At 37.3% G+C, this 23,223-nt stretch overlaps 1 protein-coding gene across 2 annotated transcripts in view; it reads left to right on the top strand.

The window, feature by feature from the left end:
- ELMOD1 (ELMO domain containing 1) overlaps window positions 1-22,226 on the top strand; it is a 68,463-nt gene extending 46,237 nt beyond the window's left edge. Inside the window, exons 7-12 of one of the 2 annotated variants that reach the window (XM_007454856.1) lie at window positions 2,128-2,261; window positions 5,921-5,989; window positions 6,490-6,513; window positions 9,417-9,467; window positions 10,567-10,700; window positions 21,020-21,477. In XM_007454856.1, coding sequence (XP_007454918.1) covers window positions 2,128-2,261; window positions 5,921-5,989; window positions 6,490-6,513; window positions 9,417-9,467; window positions 10,567-10,700; window positions 21,020-21,192 — 585 coding nt within the window. In that variant the 3' untranslated portion in view covers window positions 21,193-21,477. Of the gene's footprint in view, window positions 1-2,127; window positions 2,262-5,920; window positions 5,990-6,489; window positions 6,514-9,416; window positions 9,468-10,566; window positions 10,701-21,019 lie in introns of both variants that reach the window. The other variant, XM_007454857.1, reaches the window with a different exon arrangement.
- Window positions 22,227-23,223: the final 997 nt, after the last annotated feature.

The raw sequence follows: 23,223 nt of genomic DNA, 5'->3' as shown, positions 1-23,223 counted from the left end.
GTACCGAAAAAAAAAAAAAAAAAAAAGCAAAGCTATACAAAGTTACACATAAAACTATACACATACACACTCACAAAAATAGAAAAATGAAAAAATATATATATCATTGTTCCCAAAGTCCACCGCCTCAATTTGGGATGATTCGTTGTCTAGTCAGGCATCCCACAGATGCAGCGTACATCAAGTTGATCGTAGAGATTTAATCTGCTGATCCTGAGGCCGCTGGGAAAGATTTCCCTTTCTCTTCTTTGTTTGCACAGCTCCTGGGGTTCAGCTTTGGATTTGGCTCCACCTTTGCGTGTAGGACACCTGAGGGCGTCTGTTCTTCACTCAGGCAGGACGGGGTTAAAGTAGCAGCTGATTAGGGGGTTCTGGCTCATTCAGGTCGGGGGGGGCGGGGCGGGGGAAGGGAGGCGTATGGAATGTGGGGCGAGCTTGCGGTGGCAGAGCCTGGCATAACGTTGCAACAGCCTGTGGTGCACCGTGTGTTCTCCCGGGGAAGTTGTCCCAGGACCCTGGCAGTGGCGGGCTGCACAGGTTCCCGGGAGGGGCGGTGTGGCTAGTGACCTATTCTTGCACACAGGTTTCTTGATGGCTGCTGCAGCAGCAGGCTTAGAATCTTATGCCCGTCTCTGGGGTCCGCGCTGATAGCCGTGGCTCGCACCCGTCTCTGGAGGTCGTTTAGGTGGCGCTTCTAATCCCCTCTCCTCGCACACCAGGAAACAAAGAGGCAAGAAAAAGTCTCTTGCCTCTTGAGTAGTTCCAGACTTTTTCCGGACACACTCCTGGCTACCTGTAGCACAGTAGCCCCCTTCAGGCTGTGTTCACACAGCCAACCCCAGTCCTCTCCCTGGGATCTGACCTCAGAAGCTGGAGCCTCAGCTCCCAGCCCCTACCCGCCCTGGCGGGTGAGCAGACAAGCCTCTCAGGCTGGTGAGTGCTGGCTGGCACTGATCCTCTGTGCGGGAACCTGTCCGCTTTGCCCTCTGCATCCCTGTTGCTGCGCTCTCTTCCATGGCTCCGAAGCTCCCCCCCCCCCACCCCTGCCACCCACCGTCTCTGCCAGTGAAGGAGCTTCCTAGTGTGTGGAAACTTTTCCACTTTCCCAGCTCCCTCCCACTGGTGCAGGTCCCGTCCCTACTCTTTTGTCTGTTTTTCTTTTGCCCTACCCAGGTACGTGGGCAGTTTTTTGCATTTTGGGAGGTCTGAAGTCTTCTGCCAGCGTTCAGTAGGTGTTCTGTAGGAGTTGTTCCACATGCAGATGTATTTCTGATGTATTGTGGGGCGGGGAGCGGAAGGTGATCTCCACGTCTTACTCTTCTGCCCTACTGATCTTTCTTTATTCAGCTATATGATGCTTGTTTACTTTCACCCTTGTTATAGATGAGAAATGAAACTCGTCAGTTCACTTTTCTTTTTATTAACAATGCTGCTAAAAGTTTTGTTTGTAAAGTGAGATAATCATCTGAGGATTTGAATAATGCATACCCTCAAATTTTTTCCTCTTCTCCCCTTCCCTTTATTCTCTTAAATATTTTTGAAGACTCCAAAGAACTTTTGTAGAAGATTGTGTGTATGTGTACGTATTTATACATACATACATACATATGTATGTGTGTGTGTATATATATATATATATATATATATATATATATATATATACACACACACACACGCACACATATACACATACACACACACACCACACACACATTTCTGTTTAGGAGCTAAAACAGAAAGATTAAAAACACCAAAATATACACGTGTACATTCCATTGCCTTCAGAGCAATGAGATCATCACATGTCATTCAGCCTCTGGAAAATTCCACTGTATTCTTATGAGAAGATGAGAGTGAAAGATAAGTAATCTCTTAGTTTTATGAAATAGTTTTTACCTCCTAGGCTCTCTGAAAGGTCTTAGGGTCCCTCCTAGGAGTCTTTTGATCATACTTTGAGAGCTGCTGTCATAGATAATTGAAAGATGATCAAATCTTCAATTGTAATGTATTTGCATATATTGAGATTTCCAAAGTTCCTCCTAATAATGTAGTTTACTAAATTTCAGTCAATAAGAAAGGGTATTATATGTGTGTATATCAACAGGCTAATTTTTTTCTTTTCTTCAGTTATGGAAATTCTTGAAGCCCAATACTCCGCTGGAATCCCGGATTTCTAAGCAGTGGTGTGAAATTGGTTTCCAAGGTGATGATCCTAAAACAGATTTTCGAGGAATGGGACTTTTGGGACTGTACAATTTGCAGTAAGTAAAATGAAGAATGGTTGAGTTTTAAAGTGATGTTCTGGTCTCCTCATACTGAAATGTCGAAGTTGATTTATTAGTCCCAAAAGCCACTTCCCAGGAGACTCCAGGAAAACATTCAAATCCTCTGACTTGAACTCAGGTTCATGAAATTTAGAAAGCTGCTACCATCTTCCTTTTATCTGGCAAACTTCATGGATTCTTTTAAACAAATCTCAAATTTATTTTTAATTTTTTGTTATGAAAAATTTCAATTATATTCAAAAACAGAGGAACGATTATAAAGAACCCCCTTTACACTGATCACCCAGATTCAGTAACTATTGAGATTTTGAAAACACTTGTGTTTTTGGTAGAAGTGTGTTAACGAAAATCCTATACTGTTTGTTTTTTCACCCTAATATTTCAATATATAGCTCTAAAAGACATCAATATTACCTTACATTAACCACAATGACATTATTACACCTAACAAAATTAACAGTGATTCCTTGGTATCATCTATATCCTGACTATATTCAAATTACCCAATTATCTCAAGTATGTCTTGTTACAGCTGGTTTGATCTGATCCAGTTCCATGTAAGATCTATGCATTGCACTTAGTGATTATATCTCTCTCTTTTTTTTTTTTTGTCATCTTATTTTTCTTTAATTAATTTTTATTGGAGTATAGTTGCTTTACAATGTTCTGTTAGTTTCTGTTGTACAGCAAAGTGAATCAGCTATACATATGCATATATCCCCTCATTTTTGGATTTCCTTCCCATTTAGGTTACCACAGAGCATAGAGTTCCCTGAGCTATACAGTAGGTTCTCATTAGTTATCTATTTTATACATAGTATCAATAGTGTATATATGTCAATCCCAATCTCCCAATTCACCCCCCACCTTGCCCTCTTGGTAGACATACGTTTATTCTCTACCTCTGAGTCTCTATTTCTACTTTGCTCTCTGGTCCTTTTTAATTAAATCAGTCTCTCCCCCTCCCTCCTCTCCTTTTGCCCCTCCATCATGTCATTAATTCATGCAAGATTCTAGGTCAACTGTCCTATAAAATATCCCACAATCTGTATTTGTCTGTTTGCATTTGTACCCATCCCCGGTATGTCCTGAAAATCAGAGGTACTCAGAAAGGGTTGAATAGGTTCATGTTGACATCTTGTTGGGAGGCCTGCAGCATCCCCACTCTCAGTCTTATGCTGAGATGGATCAGAGGAATCACAGCCTGATGGCTCCATTATAAAGTCCCCATCAGCCCTTTATCTAACCATTTCCTCCAGTTAGCTTCACTGAACCAATTAACTGTGCAAAGAGTGCTTTTCTAATTCTGTTATTCTTCCCACAGTTGTTGCCTAAAATTCTGTAAAGACAGTTTCCTTTATTAAATACGGTTATTTGGTTTCTCTAAAATATAGGCAGGGGGCTTCCTTGGCGGCGCAGTGGTTAAGAATCTGCCTGCCAATGCAGGGGATACGGGTTCAAGCCCTGGTCCAGGGAGATCCTACATGCTGCAAAGCAACTAAGCCCATGCGACACAACTACTGAGCCTGCGCTCTAGGGCCCGCGAGCCACAGCTACTGAGCCCGCGTGCCACAACTATTGAAGCCTGCATACCTACAGCCCATGCTCTGGGAGAAAAGAAGCCACCGCAATGAGAAGCCCGCGCACTGCAACGAAGAGTAGCCCCCCCGCTCACCACCAACTAGAGAAAGCCCGCACGCAGCAACGAAGGCAAAACACAGCCCGAAAAAAACAATTATTTTTAAATAAGTAAAATAAATAAATTAAAATATAGGCAGGACAGCTGCTCAAGTAACTAAGTTGCCAATTTTCAGAGTGAGGAATTGGTGCCCTATTCCCCTTGTTAGTGATCAAACTTTTTTTTTTGGTCTTTATAGTTTTAAATTATCACTTTAAACTCCTGGTTTTTGTATGTTTATGTGATTTAATAATTGTGCTCATTATTTTTTTCATGCTTAAATTGGGTCATTTGTAGCCATTATTTTTCAAGAAAAAAGGAGTCCTTTTAGGTTGGTTCTTTTGTCCTTTGACACTACCCTACTAGTGAAGATAGTGATATATTTTTAAAAGAAAAAATGGCATTTTTAATGGCACTCATTTCCCCCTAAGATCTTTTATTTTAAATTTAGGAAGTTTAATAATCATCCATGCTTTTATTTTTAAGATGGTAATTTTTTTATACAATTTTTAAAGGTTACACTCCATTTACAGTTATTAAAAATTATTAGCTATATTCCCCGTGTTGAACAATACATCCTTGTAACCTATCTTATACCTATAGTTTGTACCTCCCACTCCCCCACTCCTAGTTTTTCCCTCCTCCCCCTCTCCGCTGGTAAATGTTTTAAATGTTACACTATTATGTAATGTGAGTGAATAAAAAAGTAAATTTTGATGACAAAGGTGGTGTTACAAATAACTGGGTAAAGGATGAGCTTTTAAATAAGTAGAGCTGGGGCAATTGGCTTTCCATTTGTTAAATTAAATTAAATCTCTACCTTGCCTCAGTTTACAAATTGAATGTCAAAAACAAATATTTACAACTTTTAGGAGAAAATCTTTAAGATATGTGAGTAAGGAGGGATCTCTTAAAGATAAAACCAAAAAAGCACAAACTGTAAAAGAAAAATCAATAAATCTCACACATTAAAATTAAAATCTTCTATCAGCCACCATAAATAAAATGAAAAGAAAGCTAAGACTGACACATAATTGATAAAGGATCTATATCCAGTGTATTATTATCTGTAGGCTTATTTATTTGAGGACATTTTTAGATATACTGGACCAAGAAATGTGAACAGAAACCTAATTCTAATTTAAACCTATTCTATAAACGTAAATGACCAACAAAAGTATGAAGAGACTCAATTTCATTAATAATCATGGACATGTTTACTAAATTTGCTGACTAGCTTTGAACTTTTCTGAGAGAAAATTTAAGAGGTTGTTTTATCCTTTATATATATGCAGGAAATACACATCAAATTAAATAATACATGCTATATGTAGTTGTATTTTATAATTGCCTTTATGAAGTATTTTTTATGATATATTTTTGAGGGTATGTAAGCTTTTTGTATGTGGCAAGGGAAACTTCATTGCCCCTTCCTTCCCAGAACAGAATTTTTTTAACATCTCTAAGCTCCATAAGATATTTTCATCCAGAATTCTAACACCCCGTGAATATTCTCCAAGAAAGTACATTTGAACTTTTATCACCTCCTCTAGTCTCATCCTTTCTCTGCCCTTTGGCTGCCACAACCTCTTACCATGTCCCTTCATCCAGAATTTTTCTGCCTTCTGAGGGGCCTCCTCCTGCCTTCTTAATAAGAATCTATAACCCTCATTAATAAGAATATCTTGGCTTGTTAGGGAATGGTAAATTTCATAATTAAATTTTCAAGCCTACTAGAATCATTCCTAATTCTTTGTGTGTTTTACAACTACCCTATTATATTGTCATTATATTTGGAAAATTCTATTATGAAAAGCTGTTCATTATCTGGAGGAGCTGACACAGGTTGTATGCTTATGCTGGTGTCCATCTCTGAATCCCAAATGGCCTCAAATTGGATTGAAATGAATGTATTCAAAAGGTATGGAGTTATGGTTTTCTTTCCCTCCAACTGCAGGTATTTTGCAGAAAGGGATGCTGCAGCAGCGCAGCAGGTCCTATCTGATTCTCTTCATCCAAAATGCAGGTAATTGTTGAAAATGAAAGGTGGATTAGGCTTTGTGGATTAGGTAGAATTAATTTCATCTCCTATATAGCTCTATTGATAAGATTCTCAAGAGAGTCAACCCACCAGAAGTGAGGCTTAAGCTCTTCCAAACAAGCCCTTTTGACAAATGCTGAATAGGAAGGTTATAATGTCAGGTACTTGTTACAGGATTTAGGATGTAAAGTGGCACTGTTCAAGTGAGATGTGTACTTGAGGGGCTGATAACATCTCTGGTGTCTAGGAAGATTGAGGAGGTGGGCATAGAAGAAGGAGAAAGCAGAGTATGGAAGAAACAGTTCAGAGACAAGGGACCACAGTGGGGGAATAGAGGGAAGAATGGAAGTCTTGAAGTCAGGGACCAAGTGAGAAAGTCTAAAATTGCTGAGGCTTTTTTTTTTTTCTTAATAAAATTCTAGATTCTAAATTGTTTGCATTTTCATTTACCTTTCTAAATTTTTGTCTTTAACTGATTACATTAGGGATATCACTAAAGAGGAAATAAGGTATTTTTCTTTGCTTTTGTTTTTTCTTGCTTTTATGTTATTTTAGAATAAGTATGGGTAAGAATTTTTAAAGTAATATAAATTCATGAAAAATTTTCAAAAAGGAAACATTTCCCAACTTTTTATGTAATATAGTTCATTACATTGGGCTGTGTTTTGATGAAGGAAAAACCAGATTAGTCTGACCTGATAGAAAATCTCAAAGAGCCTTTCTACAGCCATGTCTGTTGGAGAAACATTTTGAAACTTCACCTAAAGGCTGACACATTACCACACATTTCTGCCCCCATCTACTCCAAGAGAGGGACATTTCACCTGGGAATTTTGCTGCACAGAGCAAATCTCCTCTTCTATTAATGTATTTCTAATTGTATTACTATAAAGAGCATATACATGCTTTAGTTACTCTTATTATAGGAGTTCTTCTATTTTGTACTCATAGTTTTGTATCACTTTTTTCTCCTCAGCATGACAGGTTATCTTGTTAGCGTTCATGTTTGCTAAATAAGTCCCAAATTTTATCATACCACTCTCAAAATCTATAAACAGGTTGACTTTGTGGCTCGCCTCCCATCTTACTATTATACTTACTCTAGCTTCAACTGGCTAAGATTCATTAAATTATCCTATACTTTCCAAATTTATAATTATAATCTTTTTATAAGTTTAAATTTTCATTTTCTTTACATTTTATTTACTTTGAGAAAAGCACTAAAATCATCACTCTTTCTTCATATATCACATGGTTAAAATCAAACTGTTTTAATTTTTTAACTACATTGTCTGAATTACATGTTTCTGTAATGTAGAGACTCTGAAACCTCTCTGAATAAAATTGGCTGGGGAGTCTGTGTGCACTGACATTCCTTGGAGAAGCATCAATTAAAAGACATGAATCCTCCATGGTCCTTGCGAAGTGACAATAAGTTTAAAATATTTTTTTTGATTAACCATTGGAGAGGGATTGATTTTGTCTATGAGCCATTATCAAAGAAAGGCTTTATAATTTTATATCCTGTGTTGGCCACTAGAGAGGAATTATTTGAGGGTGTGATTACTCTTATTTAAGAAGAGACTAGTATTTGTGTGTGTGTGTATGTGTGTGTCTGTGTGGGCACGCACACACTTTGTCCCTCAAGCTACAATAAAATTGACTAGATAAATTTCAAGTATTAATCACTTCAAATTGATGGTAAATGTCATTGAATACAAATCAGAATGTTTTGGAAATGCTACTGTCCTTCACAAATGTCTGAAAGAAATATATATTAACCCATAGTGATATCAACATAGGTTCTTTCAGGCCCTGAATATTTCAGGTTTTGAATAGGGAGATGCCATAAAATACTAAGGAAAGTTCTTTCCTGTCTACCCTTCAGCAAGCATTATACGTTATTGCTCTTGTGAAGATCAGTCTATTGAATTCTGAAGTAACTTGAGAGATAAAAGTAGGTTCAAGTGTAAGAGAAGAATTTTGATGGCTTGTATTTTTGTTTGTTGTGTGTGTGTTTCCTGAAGAGAGGAATTCCTTCTGTTTGGGCCAGGATATCCTATAAGTAATCAAATGAGTGGAGGTCATTTGGCTTTTTCTTATATTTCCAATGCAGATAGATTTAATTTAACAAAATACAGAGATACTATGTATTTACAAAGGTTTGTTGAAGAGAAAATAAGTGCTTATAAATTTGTTTATATAAAATTTCTTAAATTTCACATCTAACTCATTTCAGTTTGGATATGAGTCTTTTAAGGTAAAAATCTCCTGATGCCTCTTTGGCTGACTTGTTGGTTTGTTAATTGGCACTTGCACTTTAAAAAGAAGTGGCTTATTTTAACATGAATTAAAGACAGTTACTTTGAATTAGAGCCAGTCATTTACAGAGTAGAAAGTAAGTATAGTAAAATAACAGTTTTGCATCATGTTTTTGTGGGCCTGTGTTGTGTGTGTGTTACATGTGTGTCTTTTAATGTAGTGTTTGCACTGTTTTATAAAGAACTCTCCTTTCTCCTACTTAGATGGAAGCTAAATGTTCATAATAACTCTAGTTTTAAAATTTTATTTAATTCCAAGGCTAACCACAATTTTTAGTGTAGAACACTGAATGAAAGTTCACATTGGCCACAAAGAAGAGTGCAACATGGTTCCTGCCTACAAGATATTGGCAGTATGGAAGTGGGTGAGAATAGGGGGAATAAGAAAGTACACAAAGTAATAGAATGCAAGTCAGTATTTTCAGAATGCTTTTATTATAGAACCCTTTCTTCAGTCTTATTCAGAAACTCAAATTATAAAAATGGATTAAAATGGAGCTACTATGATTTAGCTGTCTTAGCTTAGCCAGAGGAAATGCCACAGCACTTGTTAGAACAGAATTTTCAAAACCTATAAGTTCCTCCTTCCCTTATTCCCTCTCTCCCTCTCTCCCTTTTATTCTTTCCTTCTTTCTTTTTTCACTAACTCAATTATTTATCAGTAAACATTTATTTGGCATCTGCTGTGTGCCAGACATCACAAATAAGGCTGAGTAGGATAATTGCCATGAGGGAAAACCAAACGAAATGCAGTGGGGAATCATGACTGAGGTAGCATCTTGCTAGAAGAGGAAGTATTATTTGATAATTAATGGATAATATAAAAGAGTATGTTTGGCCTTTAGGTCTGTCTCTCACTGCTGTACTATAGTGAATAAGGGATAAGTATCATGGCTTTAAATAACTCCATTTCTGAGCTCCATATAAATTGTATTGTGGTTTTTTAGTTAATAACATTTAAGTTGATTAGTGTTTGATAACTGAGTTACAGACATCCCCACATCTAGTCAACAGTTTTAACAAAAACATTAAAGGAGAATAGAAGTCTTATTTATTTATTTACTCATTCATTCATTCATTCATTTATCCAGCAAATTCAGCAAAGCAGAATGGGAGAAGAAAAGGATGGATAAAGCAATTGGGTGAGTGTGGGACTTCATATATAAAGGTTGTCAGAAGAGCACTGCAAAAAATGACAAGGATGAAAATGCACTTGTCCCGATGGAAATACATAATCCAGTTGAATTTTGGAAAGGATCTGTTTATATGTTTTTGTATTTACTTGTATGATTATATGATACTACTTTGCCTGTGACCAAGTGATGAAGTTTAGAAAGTTATAACTGTATGGAAATGATTTTCAAAAATCATAATTTGGAATTGTATTTGCTAGTCTTCTTTTAAGGATTTCTATCAAGTATCAGGCTATTAGTTAAAAGTTTACTTTAGAAGGTCTTTTTTTATAATGCCCCATTTCATCCAAAAATATTTCTGAGCAGAGAACTCCTTTTTTTTATGTGCTGGATTTATAATACCAGAGAGGACTTAAGAACTCAGTTTCACTTAATTTTAGATAGACATGTAGAAAATGGACTGGAAAATATACCCTGAGTGTTAAGATACTAGTTAAATTTTTCCTCATTTTAAAGGTAATATAAGATTTTTTATAGAAAATTTCAAAAATATAGGAAAGTAAACAAAAAAATCACCATAATCATATTACTCTAATATACCCATAATAATATTTTGTGGCATTTCACTCTAGTTTTTCTACACATTTGTGTGTATAATAAAACTTGGCTTGTTCTATACACAATGTTTTATATCCTGCTTAAATAATCTTTAGAAGTATGGTTTTTACTAGTTGTAATATGTTATATGAGATTACCATAATTTATTTCATCAATCATCTTCTTTAGGATATATGAATAGTTTACATGTCTTTGACATATAACTAATGCTGTAATGACTATCATTGTATATAAAGCTTTGCCATTTTCTGGTTTTTTCTCTCATATATTTGGGAATGGCATTACCAATTCAAAGCATATGAACTCTCAATTCTCTTGGCATATATTATTAAAATTTTCTGGTAATTTATAAGATTCAGGGTTTTGATAAGTTGGGGAGAGAAGGGAAATCTGACACTCTGATAATAGCAATTTAAATATCAAATTATCATTTTTTGAAATGCTTACTTCTCATATGTGATATATAGTTGGTGTGGCTTGCACTTTACAGGTACTCGTTTGCAATTGTGGGCATCAATATAACTGATCTGGCATATAATCTACTGGTGAGTGGAGCTCTAAAAACTCATTTCTACAACATCGCTCCAGAAGCTCCAACATTATCTCACTTCCAGCAAACATTCTGTAAGTGTCCTGTTGCTTAATTATTGACATAGGTTTCTATAGAACACTCTAGACAAGGGTTGAAGCTGAGAGATCTTTGTGATTTGGCTGCATTGGAGCCTTTGAACTTCCTCCTTTGGTTTTGATTTTGTTTTCTCATTCACAACCTACACATATTTTCAGGCATCATGAATCTTTCCTCGTTCCCAGCTCTTGCCTAATAAATATCAATGTATCAACTTCCCATCTGAATTAAAGACATCAGAGATGTCTTTCTTCTTCTGATCCAGCATGGCATAACACTTAAGAGTGTAGGCTCTGAAGACAGCCTGAGTTGACTCCAAGATCTACGTTAACTACCATCTCTAAGCCTCAGCTATCTCATCTATAAAATGAGTCCTTTCCTCACAGAGCTGCTATGGAGGTAAAATGAGATGAGGATAAAAAGGCTTTTTATTAGATAGTCCCATAGTAGTGCTCAGTGAACATTAGAAAGAGAAGGTGGTGGTTTAATGGGTGATATAGATGGTGGTAGAGTTGTCATTGGTATTAATTTTACTGCTACCATTACTAGTGCTACAGAGGGTAGTGTTTGCAGCCCTTTCTAAGTGTAGGTGCTAGTAGCAGGAAGTATTTTTGACCCTGAACCAGAGCCTTATGTTGTCCTTGCCTGAGGGGTATCCTTTGGGGTTGCAGTTGTGCTGAGGTTTCAGAAGATAAAGAACGAGACCATTTAGTAGAGCCCTGAGAAGCTATTCTCTAATTTTAGAGGCAGAATCCTAAAATGTAGCTGTGTGTCATTATAATCCTTGCTGGCCAGACATAAACTGGTTTGGAGGAACATAGAACGATAGTCTACCAAGTCTTCAAGCAATCTAAGCAATTTAAAGTAGAAATGTCTTTTAAACCATTTAAACCATGCTTACTGCACTGAGGGCCTCGTACCTGAGCTTTCTTAGCAAGAAAATTTCAAAATTCTTCTCATGTTTCTTTCAGCCTTTTTTCTGTTGTTAAGTTGCTAAACAGGTCTGCCACTCTTTCTAAGTATGGTTGAGACACAATCATTCCTCCCCAAATCTACCACAGGAGAGTGTTGTTCCCCAGTTCAACTTTAAAATGTGATAAAGTCACAAGTTAACAGCCATTTACTTTATCTAAATTCCTAAATTAAGAGTGATTATGTTATCTAGGATTCTATCTTCTTTTACATCTGCTTAAGCAGGACTTCCAGTTAAAGATGACATAATTAATATATGCATTATGCTCCCTTCTGAAATTACACTTAAGTTAATAGAAAGGGATTTTCCTAATAAAGCATAAACCCACAAGGATAAAAATCAGAAACAAAGCACGAAAATCTCATTGTGAAAGCTGGAAAACAGATTAAGTGGTAAATGATTTAGTAGTCTTGAGAGAGCAAATCCTTAACAGGTGGCATGGAAAGGTAAGAAGCAACCTGATTTATTCCACAGGACTCCCCAAAAGGTTCAAGAACTGGCAGCATTAGATATCTCAGAAATGAGGGCTGGGCTTCCCTAGTGGCACAGTGGTTGAGAGTCCACCTGCCGATGAGGGGCACACGGGTTCGTGCCCCGGTCCAGGAAGATCCCACATGCCGCAGAGCGGCTGGGCCCGTGAGCCATGGCCGCTGAGCCTGCGCGTCCGGAGCACAGGCTCTGCAACGGGAGCGGCCACAACAGTGAGGGGCCCACGTACTGCAAAAAAAAAAAAAGAAATGAGCATTAACATAATAAGACCAAAAATAGCAAGATTGCTTGAAAATACGTTAAGAAGCTCTTAGAGGCCTAAATCCCCTTCCAGGAGACAGATTCTGTCCTTCCCCCTCCTCAGCAGAGGCTGGTGTACTTTACAGGGAGAGAAAAATAAGGGGACTCTGGTCTGATGAGAATCAGGTACAGCTGATGGCAAACCATACTGAAAGTGATGATGAAGACTGAGACCCGGGCTCCTTCTCCTACCCAATTCCTATCACTTTGGCAAGAGACTGACAAGGACCTTCTCTGAAATCTGAATATCCCAAGAGAAAATAGCTGAAGATGCTGACCTCTGGGTCTCCCCAGTGAAGCAGCCCAGTCATATCACTCTACAGTCATGCTCACCAACAAACCCTACCTACATGCTTAGAGCTTCCAATCAGCTTTTAATCCAGTTGGTTTTTTATTTAGTAAAAAATATTTACAGGTAGCCAAGTATTACCAGATGTTTGAGTGTGATAGTTAAAAACATGTCCTCAAATTCTTTGATACTCCTCCCATTAAAAGGTAGATTTTTTTGTTCCTCTTACCCAGCCCAACTGGGCTGACCAGTTGGTTGACCAAGAGAATAAGCAGATTGGACACTATGTGACTTTTAGGGCTACATTAGAAAAGTATTTTCATCTGTGGATAAAGAAGATGTGGTACATGTATACAATGAAATACCACTCAGCCATAAAAAAAGAATGAAATAATGCCATTTGCAGCAACATGGATGCAACTAGAGATTATCATACTAAGTGAAGTCAGAAAGACAAATACCATATGATATCACTTATATGTGGAAACTAAAATATGACACAAATGAACCTACTTATGAAACAGAAACAAACTCATGGACATAGAGAACAGACTTGTGGCTGCCAAGGAAGAGGGGGTTGGGGGAGGAATGGAGTGGGAGGTTGGGGTTAGCAGATGTTAGCTATTATATACAGAATGGTAAACAACAAGGTCCTACTGTATAGCATGGGGAACTATATTCAATATCCTATGATAAACAGTAGTGGAAAAGAATATTAAAATAAGAATGCGTATATATATATGTATGTATAACTGAATCACTTTGCTGTACAGCAGAAATTAACACATTGTAAGACAAATATACATCAATAAAAAAAATTTTTTTTTAAAGAAAAGGCTTTGATCTGAAGATCAGGGATTGAGCTGCCTTTGGAAGCATAAGCCACCATATAAGGTATTTGATTCCTCTGTGTTGTGAAAAAGTCCAGGACATACAGAGCAATCATATGTAGGTAATCTGACTGACAGCTCCAGATGAGGTCCCAGCTGATAGCATCTACCACTAGACTTGTGAGTAAAGATGCCTCTAAATGATTCCTGCCACCAGCTGTCAAGTCACCGCCAACCTTCAGATCTTCCTAGTTGAGATTCTAGGCATTGTGGATCCATCCCTCCTCTACCCTTTCTGAATTCCAAACCCACTGAATTCATGAGAATTTTAAAATGGTTTTTTTTAAGCCACTGAATTTTGGAGTAATTTCTTAAGCATCCCTAGATAACAAGAACAGTAAGGAAAGCCTCAAACATGAAAGAGGGTCTAAAACAGGCAGAAATAAAGCCACTATAAAGAAACAGAAACCATGCAGAGAGAAGAAAACTTCAAAAATACGTATCATTAATATCCCCAAGAGATAAGAGAAGAAATTGCTACTATGAAACAAGAACAAGGTGCCATAAAAAGAGCATTCATAGAATAAAAGAGTGTTCTTAGAAATTAAAAATCAGATAACAGGAATGAAATCTCCAAGAAGGATCAGAAGATAAAGCTGAAAACTTCCAGAAAGTAGAACAGAAAGTATAGATGAAAAATAGAAAATTAAGGTTGAGAAATTAAAGGACCATTCTTGAAAGTCTTATAAAAGGAATGCCAGAAAAAAGAACAGTGAAACTAAGGGTGAGGGGGGGGAATCAAACAAATAAATCAAGAAAAATTTTCAGAACTGAAGGATGACTTTTCATATTTAAACTAGTAAGCACCAGGATAATAGATTAAAATGGATTCACACTCAGGTCCATATCATTGTGAAATTTTAATACATAGGAAAGAGATGATTTTTAAAATTTCCAAATCTGTCACATAAAGAATTGGGAGTCAAGATGACATTGGATTTCTCAACAGCAACACTGGATTCTAAAAGAGAGTGGAATAATGTCTTCAAAAATTTAAGCAAATATTATTTAAAATCTAAGGGAATATGATTTCCAATTTTGAATTCTATACCCAGTCCAACTTACCAATTAAGTGTGGAGTAGAATAAACAAAGATTTTTGAGTGCAAAGTCTTAAACATTTTACCTTCTTGTACCTTTATAAGGAAGCTCCTGAAGGATATTTTTCCATAAAATAAGAGAGTAATACTAAGAAGAATAAGTGAGGTACAGAAAGCAGGACATCTATGAGAGAATAAAAGAGAAGAGAAGAGGGGAAGGGAGGGGAGGGGAGGGGAAAAGATAGGAGAGGAAAGAGAAGAGAATCTTTGAGATGAGGGAAGTCAAAAAATCAAGCAATGGAAAATATGTTATTTAGAGCTATGGAGGTCAATAATCAAAGAATCAGCTGGAACAGTTGAAATGCTGCTTTAAGGAAGCAGGAATTAGGACAGGAAGTGTTGCTGGGTTTTTGTTTGCTCTTTTTAATGAGACTTATTAAACTATTTGACTCTATGTATAATTTGATGCTCAACATAACTAATTATTAGAGAAATACAAATCAAACTACAATGAGGTATCACATCACTCTGGTCAGAATGGCCGTCATCAAAAACTCTACAAATAATAAATGTTGGAGAGGATGTGAAGAAAAGGGAACCCTCCTACACTGCTGGTGGGAATGTAAGTTGGTACAGCCATTGTGGAGAACAGTATGGAGGTTGCTTAAGAAACTAAAAATAGGGCTGCCATATGACCCAGCAATCCCACTCCTGGGCGTATATCCAGAGAAAACTATAATTTGAAAAGATACATGCACCCCAATGTGCACTGCAGCACTATTTACAATAGCCAAGACATGGAAGCAACCTAAATGTCCATCAGCAGATGAATGGATAAAGAAGTGATATATATGTATATATGTACATACACACACACACACACACACACACACACTGGAATATTTGTCATAAAAAAAGAAGGAAATAATGCCATTTGCAGCAACATGGATGGACCCAGATATTATCATACTAAATGAAGTAAGCCAGAGAAAGACAAATATCATATGATATTGCTTATATGTGGAATCTAACAACAACAAAAAAATACAAATGAACTTTTTACAAAACAGAGATAAACTGGCCACAGACATGGAAAACACACTTATGGTTACCAAAGGGGAAAGGTGGGGAGGGATAAATTAGGAGGTTGGGATTAACATATACACGTGACTATATATAAAATAGATAACCAAGAAGGACCTACTGTATAGCACAGAGAACTATAATATGAATATGAAAAAGAATAGACATACATATGTATAACTGAATCATGCTGTACACCTGAAATTAACACAACATTGTAAATCAACTATACATCAATAAAAAGTAAATAAATAAATTATGTATAAGTTGAAAAAGCAAATTTTAAAATATATACATCTTTATGACTTGTTAATGGAAAATGTAAGTCCCCTACATTTGTGATTACAGCTCCTACTCTGACAACTAGATGATTATATTTACTCCTGTAACAATTCTGACCATTTCCAGCAAATAATATTGAGGTTTTACTACAGATCAGATTCTGTGTTGAGGAAGACAGACATCTAAACAAATAAAACACGGTGGGAAGAATTTTGTTATTGAAGAAGTAAAATCTCACTCAGTCTGGGCATCAGGGAAAGCTTCCTAAAGCAAATTCCATTTTCCATGAGAAGTGAAAAATAAGTAGCAGGAAATATAGCAGTGGTGGCCTAGTGGTCCAGCGAGAGTGGCACAGGCAAAGGCCACAAGACAAACAGTGTAGTGGATTCAAGGAATAGAGCATAGGATTTGGGGTGGGGGGAGGGATGTCTAGAGATGACAGTAATAAAAGCGGGAATGGGGAAGGGGGATATCTTGAAAGAGTTTTGTAAGCCATTTGAAAGAGCATAAACGTAGATAAATAGGACCACTTGCTTTGTTTTTCTACCCCTCATACTTACCCTATTCTATAGTTACCATGTTCCTTAGGGAAGCCAGGGAAGCAATTCTGAGGGAAAATGGAATGAGTTTAGTTTTAGGTATACCAGGGGTGGGTTCCTTTTGGGCAATAGTTGGCATTCTAATGAATAGTGGGCATTCTAATACAAGGTTGTGGAGCTCTGAAGAATTACAAGGGCAGACTTGGGATTCATTAGCATTAAGGAGAAAATCAGAGCCATACAGTGGGGAGCTCTTGCAGGAGAGAATCAAAGTTAGATCATAGGAATTGACATATAAGAACAGGAATATTTATTTTGTTCATGACTATATCCACAGCACAGAACCTGGTACAGAATAGGTGCTCAGTAAATATTTGTTGGATGGATGGATGGATGGACGGATGGATGGATGGATGGATGGGAGGCAAAAATATTGGCTGGTGTCCTTTTCAGAAGAAAGGAAGTCTAGTTACTCTGGAAAAATTTGGCCTTGTCCTGAATTGATAGGCTTCCAAGAGAATGTTAACCTGGGTGAGTAAGCAAGCAGTGGGATTACTTTTTTTTAAGGCCCTCACCAGGTTTTAGAAACAGCAGCAATCCCATTGTGGACTGGGGTGAGGCAGAGGGACTCAGGCCTCTCTTGAAGAAGCAAACTGTGCTCTGAATTCGTTGCTCATCTATCAGACATGATCAGTTTTGCACCTCTTCTCTGTAATATTCTTGCAATTACCTGTGTCCTTGTGTCTCTGCAGTCTACTAACCGAATGCAGTGAAGCAAAACCAAGACACATTCAAGCAACAACAAATATGCTGCAGTCTTGGGTTGGAAAGCCAAATTATTATTCCAAACAGGTACTTCAACTAGGTGAAAGAATATAAGAATATAACAGGTCTATCATTTTGACTTTACAGTATTATTCAGTGAGCACTGCACTGCCAAGTCAGTATGCTATGAAAATCACATTCAATCTAAAGCTCCACTGAACAGGCAGCTGCATTGAAATAAAGTAAGGTTAGGTGTAGTGAGCAGAAGGAAGTACAATAGCAAGAAGAGAAAAAAGAATTAGCTTTTCTTTGACCTTCAAAAGAAGGAGCTATTCAGTAGGAATAAGAACCAGAAAAAGAGAGTACACTGGAAAAGGCAGCAGATTTCAGGTACTGGCTTCCAGCTTCCAGCTATAATTGTGTGATTGTACACCATTCAATTATCTCTTCTAAATCCATTGTCCTCATCTGCATTACTTATTCCATAAAGCTGCTGTAAGAATTAAATAAGAGACTATAAGCAATACCCTGACCCCTCTTTCCTCCCTCTGCTCTTCATGCCATTTTGTTAGCTTCCTTAGCTAGCAAATCATCATCTGAAATTGTCTACCTTGGTCCTTCTCCAAGAAACTGAGAATTGGGGAGCATAAGAACTCTACCTTTTTCTTGTGTCTGTTACATATTTGTTAATTGGCAGATGGGCCAACTGATCAATTTGCCAAATGAATTTATGAACACTCTGTAATGTTATATAAATGAGTGGAGTTTTATGATTATGATATGTACCCTGGAAGCCAAGCCACCATTTCTACATTTTGATTAAAATCATGTTATACAGTGTCTAATTATTTTTCTGACAGGATAGAGAGAGTCCTAGGGAATCAGTCTGCAAGATTTACACCTTGACTTTTGTAGCCTTGAGAGGAAGGAGAATGGTGTTAGATTATTAACCACCCCTCTCCCTTCTACTCTTCTCCTAGCCTGTCTTTTAAACCTTTCAAAATGTTTTCCTGTAGTTGCATGTAAGGTAGAAAAAGGGTGAAACCAAAGGGATCTGTATTCTTCTAAAACTCTATGCTACCCTAGATCACTTCTAGAGTGAGAATGTACATTGTGGAAAAGTGAATTTCTCATTAAAGTATTTTTCACAGTGCCTACTTATTATTGTCAATGGGGTAAATAACTTATTAATCATGAGATACCAATTAGATGCTTTTAATTCATCAGTATTGGAAACCTGACTCTATATACAAAACAGGTCAGGTATGTTTATTTGAGCTCAGAAGCAAAGTCAGGAAAATTATGTGTGTATTTTATATAGCAAGGAAGAAGAAATTATAAATGATCATAGATTTTATTTAGAACCATAAAAATTATAGCATTCAGAAAGAAACTAAGGGAACTTAAAAAGAGGGCATCTTCTAAACCAATGGATTTCAAACTTCAGTGACATGAGATTCATCTTACTGAACTGAGATGTCTGGTTGAATCTGGGAGGGTCTTCATTTTTTACAAGTACCTCATGCCATTCTTGGGATATTTTAGGATGGATAGATGATTGAATTCTTTTTGTTGAATAAGACACTGAGATGAGAGGAAAGAATTTCTGTTAGTGTATGCTGAAACAACCAGGATGATAAACAGACTCCAAGTCATGGCATATGAGAAATGGTAAGAAGAAATGGGGATGCTTAACCTCATGGCATAAAGGGCACTTCAGATACTTGAGCTGGAGAAGGATTGAATTTGTTCCAAGAAATATGGGGCAAGAAATTTTGGCCCAGTGTGAGAAAGCACCTCTAAAGAATCAGATTCTTGATTCCTGGTCATTCATGGACCAGGCTAATGTCAGTGTTGTCACCAGAAAAGTTCAAGATTGGGTGCTGCCACAGGGAATCCAAGCATCAGATGGATTGCTCCTGGGATTGCTGATACCTCTGATCTGGGGCTTCTCTGATGTGGTCACGTTCCCACTACAGTAGCAGTGGGCCCTGGCTGGTGTAGCCCAGAGGCATTTGGGTGAGGGTTGGTATGTGTTCCCATCTGAGATGTTAAAAGCAGTCAATATGTTAACTTGTGTTAACACAGATTAACAAAATGTGTTAATGTGTGTAGAGAGCCCAGAGGCAGTCCAAGCCTAGAGGAAATGAATCAACTCAAAGAAAAAATAAATTCTCTCTCTCCTTACTACCCTTCCTCCTATAGTTGAAGAGAAAGACCATATACTTTAAGATGTACAAGCATACTTAACAATGTAATGAATGAGTAACCAGGTAAGTTTGTGGAAATAGACCCACATCTGGCAGTGAGTGTTGGGGGTAGGAAGGAGGTCATTTCTAATTTTGTATTACAGTGAGATATGAATAAAGGTTTTTAAAAATCTGTTTATGGAACTATGTTAAAGGTTATCCCATAAGTAGCTAGTTACCAGAAAAACAAAAGCTATTGAATTGTTTTTACTATTAGAATTGAGTATATTTGTTTCAAAGTTCTCTTCCCCTGCCCTCTGTCATCTCTACTGCTTACTCCTTCCCATGAAGGTGAAGGGCTAGGATTTAAACCAGGTTTCTGGCTCCAGAATCCTTCCTCTGAACTATCTTCTACTGCCTTCTAATGTTAAGACAAAGTAAAGCTTGTGTAATGTTTTGTTTCCATTTTTAACTATTATTATTTCCTTAAATACTTTTTTCTTATTATAGAGACACTTGAGCTTGCTTTTGCTTTACTACATGCAAATACTTATTATTGTCTTTTAAAAAACTATTCACATTTCAATTCTAAATGAGGAGGGAGAGGTACAGTGGGGAAACAATACAATAAGTAGGTTCTCATATCAAATATTTAACATTTATTCCAAAAATGTTCCCAGTCCACATAACATTTTTTTTTTTTTTTGCGGTACGTGGGCCTCTCACTGCTGTGGCCTCTCCCGTTGCGGAGCACAGGCTCCGGACACGCAGGCTCAGCAGCCATGGCTCACGGGCCCAGCTGCTCCGCGGCATGTGGGATCTTCCCGGACCGGGGCACGAACCCGTGTCCCCTGCATTGGCAGGCCACCAGGGAAGCTCCACATAACATTTTTGAGACAAAAAAGTATTTGAATATGAAATTATGCTTCAGAGCAAAGATGTCTTATTAACAATTTCATATAGTTTAATGACCACTCTATTGTTCAGAGTTGATTTACAGTTTTTATTTCTTATAATAGATTGTCAGAATGCATTCTTTTGATTTGTCAGGGTAATTTAAAACTTTACTCAAATCAAATATCAAGAGAAAAAAGGCTGAGTGGAGTACTTTTGAAAAATCACACCATTATGTTAATTTAATCAGGAGGTGAAGAATGAAGTAGTTACTGTCGACCTTTCAAAATATGTTCCAGTTGTTATTCATATTCTAGAAATAGCAGAATTGATTTTTCTTCCTGCTTGAGCAGAGTGAGAATAATTCTAGGACCAATTGCAAAAATCTTGCAGGTTGTTAGCTTCCACTGTACTGGTTTTAAAGAATAATTTTAACAGTAGTATTTGCTGTATTTTGATCTTGTCTTTGAGTGACATGGTTGCTGTTAGTTGGTCTGACATCTTTTTCAGCATTCAGGGTGATTTTGAATATGATTAAGGATTTTTTTCCCTTGCATTCTTGTCACTGTCTTATCTCTAACAGGCTATTTGATGCACGAGTTTCATAAGTTTTGGATTGAAGAGGACCCCATGGACATAATGGAATTTAATCGTGTGCGGGAGAAATTCCGCAAGAGGATCATAAAACAGCTGCAGAATCCAGACATGGCATTGTGCCCACACTTTGCTGCCTCGGAAGGTTTAATCAACATATAGTCACCCACACTGGTTTTAATGGATACCCCAAGACAGTGCCTCATTATTGTGTTAGATCTCTGCTTAGGTCCCAGCTCACACACTGAATGCACACAGTAATTGTATGCATGCCTGTTAGTACAGTGTCTTCAAATCTTCGTCATAATTACCAGATCCCCAAATACCACAATTTCTGCAGTATCTGTCATCCAGTGACTGCTCATATTGTGGCATCATGCAGTGTTACATCTTGCTTTGACACCTGGTATGGAGAGAGTTTTCTATTTTTTTAAATTGGCTTCCTCTCCCTCATAATTTAGTGTTGAAGACTTGTATTTCTCTAGCTGTATTTTATATGTAAAAGATTTAGCTGAATTTTGTTCTGTGAAAGCCTTTTAATTTATTGATGTTTCATGACTATAGCTGCTAGCTCTTCAAGCCAGGTTCATGCTTGGACCTCATTCCAATAAAGTATGACTTTAAAATAATACAAACAGACACATGATAAGACAAATCATTCTTGCAAATACTCCTGCGCTTCATGAAAATGTAACGAGGCTAACAAGAAGCAGATTTAGGTAGGTACTGGGGTTTTTTGAAGTACCACAGAATTATATTGTAATTTACCCCCTGTTGTAATTGTGGCATAGTCATCTGGACATCAAATTATTTTATTCCCATAATTTTACTGGCTTGGATGCCTAAATATGTTTATGATGCTTGGAGCCTCAAAAAAGAAGTATGCACACTGCAAAAGCTCCAACAGCTTTTCACTGCCTGCCTCTTGCTGAACTCAGAGTTACACCCTGGCACTGTTCTGATCCAGGCATCTTTGCTTGGGGCACTGAGTGCTGGCTGGTTTGTTGTCTATGTCAAGAGGTAATATTAAAAAACAATTTGCAAGAAAATGTGTTGCAAGAGAAGAACCTGAGCTATGTCATTCTGTAATATTTCTTGAAACTAATGACCTTGTCTTTTATCAGTGAAAGAAATAAATTGCTTGGAAGGAGAACAAAATCAAGTCATTTCAAAACTGCTTAAAATCATTTTAAAAACCATGATTTAGTTTGGAATTAATTATGATTGTAGTCTGTTGAATAGTATTTACCATGGCATTTCATACCCATGGTATTTTATACCTTCTGACTATCATTTTTAGTATTATTAGATGTTTGTGTACTCACTTGCTTATCTAAGTGAATTTTGAGTACTGCCTAAATCAGTTATGAATAAATTACATGTCATTCTACTGTAATGTATAGTGTATTTCATTTTAATATATTTGTGCTTGTACAGCTTCTGAATATGCAGATATGTGAGTGGGTAGAATGTCAGACAGACAACCTGAAGCTGAATATAAATCATGCCATCGTTCAGAGTAATCAGGTGTGAATTACAGTATGTCATGTCTGAGAGACTGCTTTTATTTAACTAATCTTGAGGCCTGGTGTTGCTTTAATGAAAGAATAAGATCAAGCTTTTTCTTTGCAGCTTCCTTGGAAGCCTGATTTCTCTACTGCTAGACAGCTGATATAGAAAACATTAAGGTGCCTGTTGTTTCCTGGTCCATTCTAGCTCCTCTGGAATTTTGCTATTCTTTCCCTTTCAGCTGTATGCCAGGTGGAAGGATTTTGCATTGCATCTTTTATAGCCCTGTGTCCTTTCTTAGAATGGGGAAGGGAAGGAGTTTGTTAAAGCATGATATATACCATGAGTAGTGACAAGAATATATATTCCTCTCCAGAGTAAGTGAGAATTGTGAACCCAGTAAATGGCCTGTCTTGGGAGCCCTGAATTTGCTGTAGCTGCTATGTATGAAGGTGTTCTTCCATGTTCAGTACAGCCTTTGAAGCCGCATGTATGCATTGTCTCTTCCTATCCACTATGATCCTGTGTCACTGACGTGGCTTGATAATATGTGGCACCTATACCAGCTCATGTCTCTTCTGTTCAGGTAGAGGTAGTTGATGGTAACAAAGCTAGGAGCTTTCCTTCCCAGCTCCTTGAATGATTTCTCTCTGTTGTATCTTAACATGGCTGCACAATTTTAGG

Source organism: Lipotes vexillifer, unplaced genomic scaffold (genome assembly GCF_000442215.2).
Source record: "Lipotes vexillifer unplaced genomic scaffold, Lipotes_vexillifer_v1.1 scaffold900, whole genome shotgun sequence".
Classification (NCBI taxonomy): Eukaryota; Metazoa; Chordata; class Mammalia; order Artiodactyla; family Lipotidae; genus Lipotes; species Lipotes vexillifer.
Note: the sequence above shows the minus strand (reverse complement) of the source record. Positions and strands in the feature narration are given on the sequence as shown.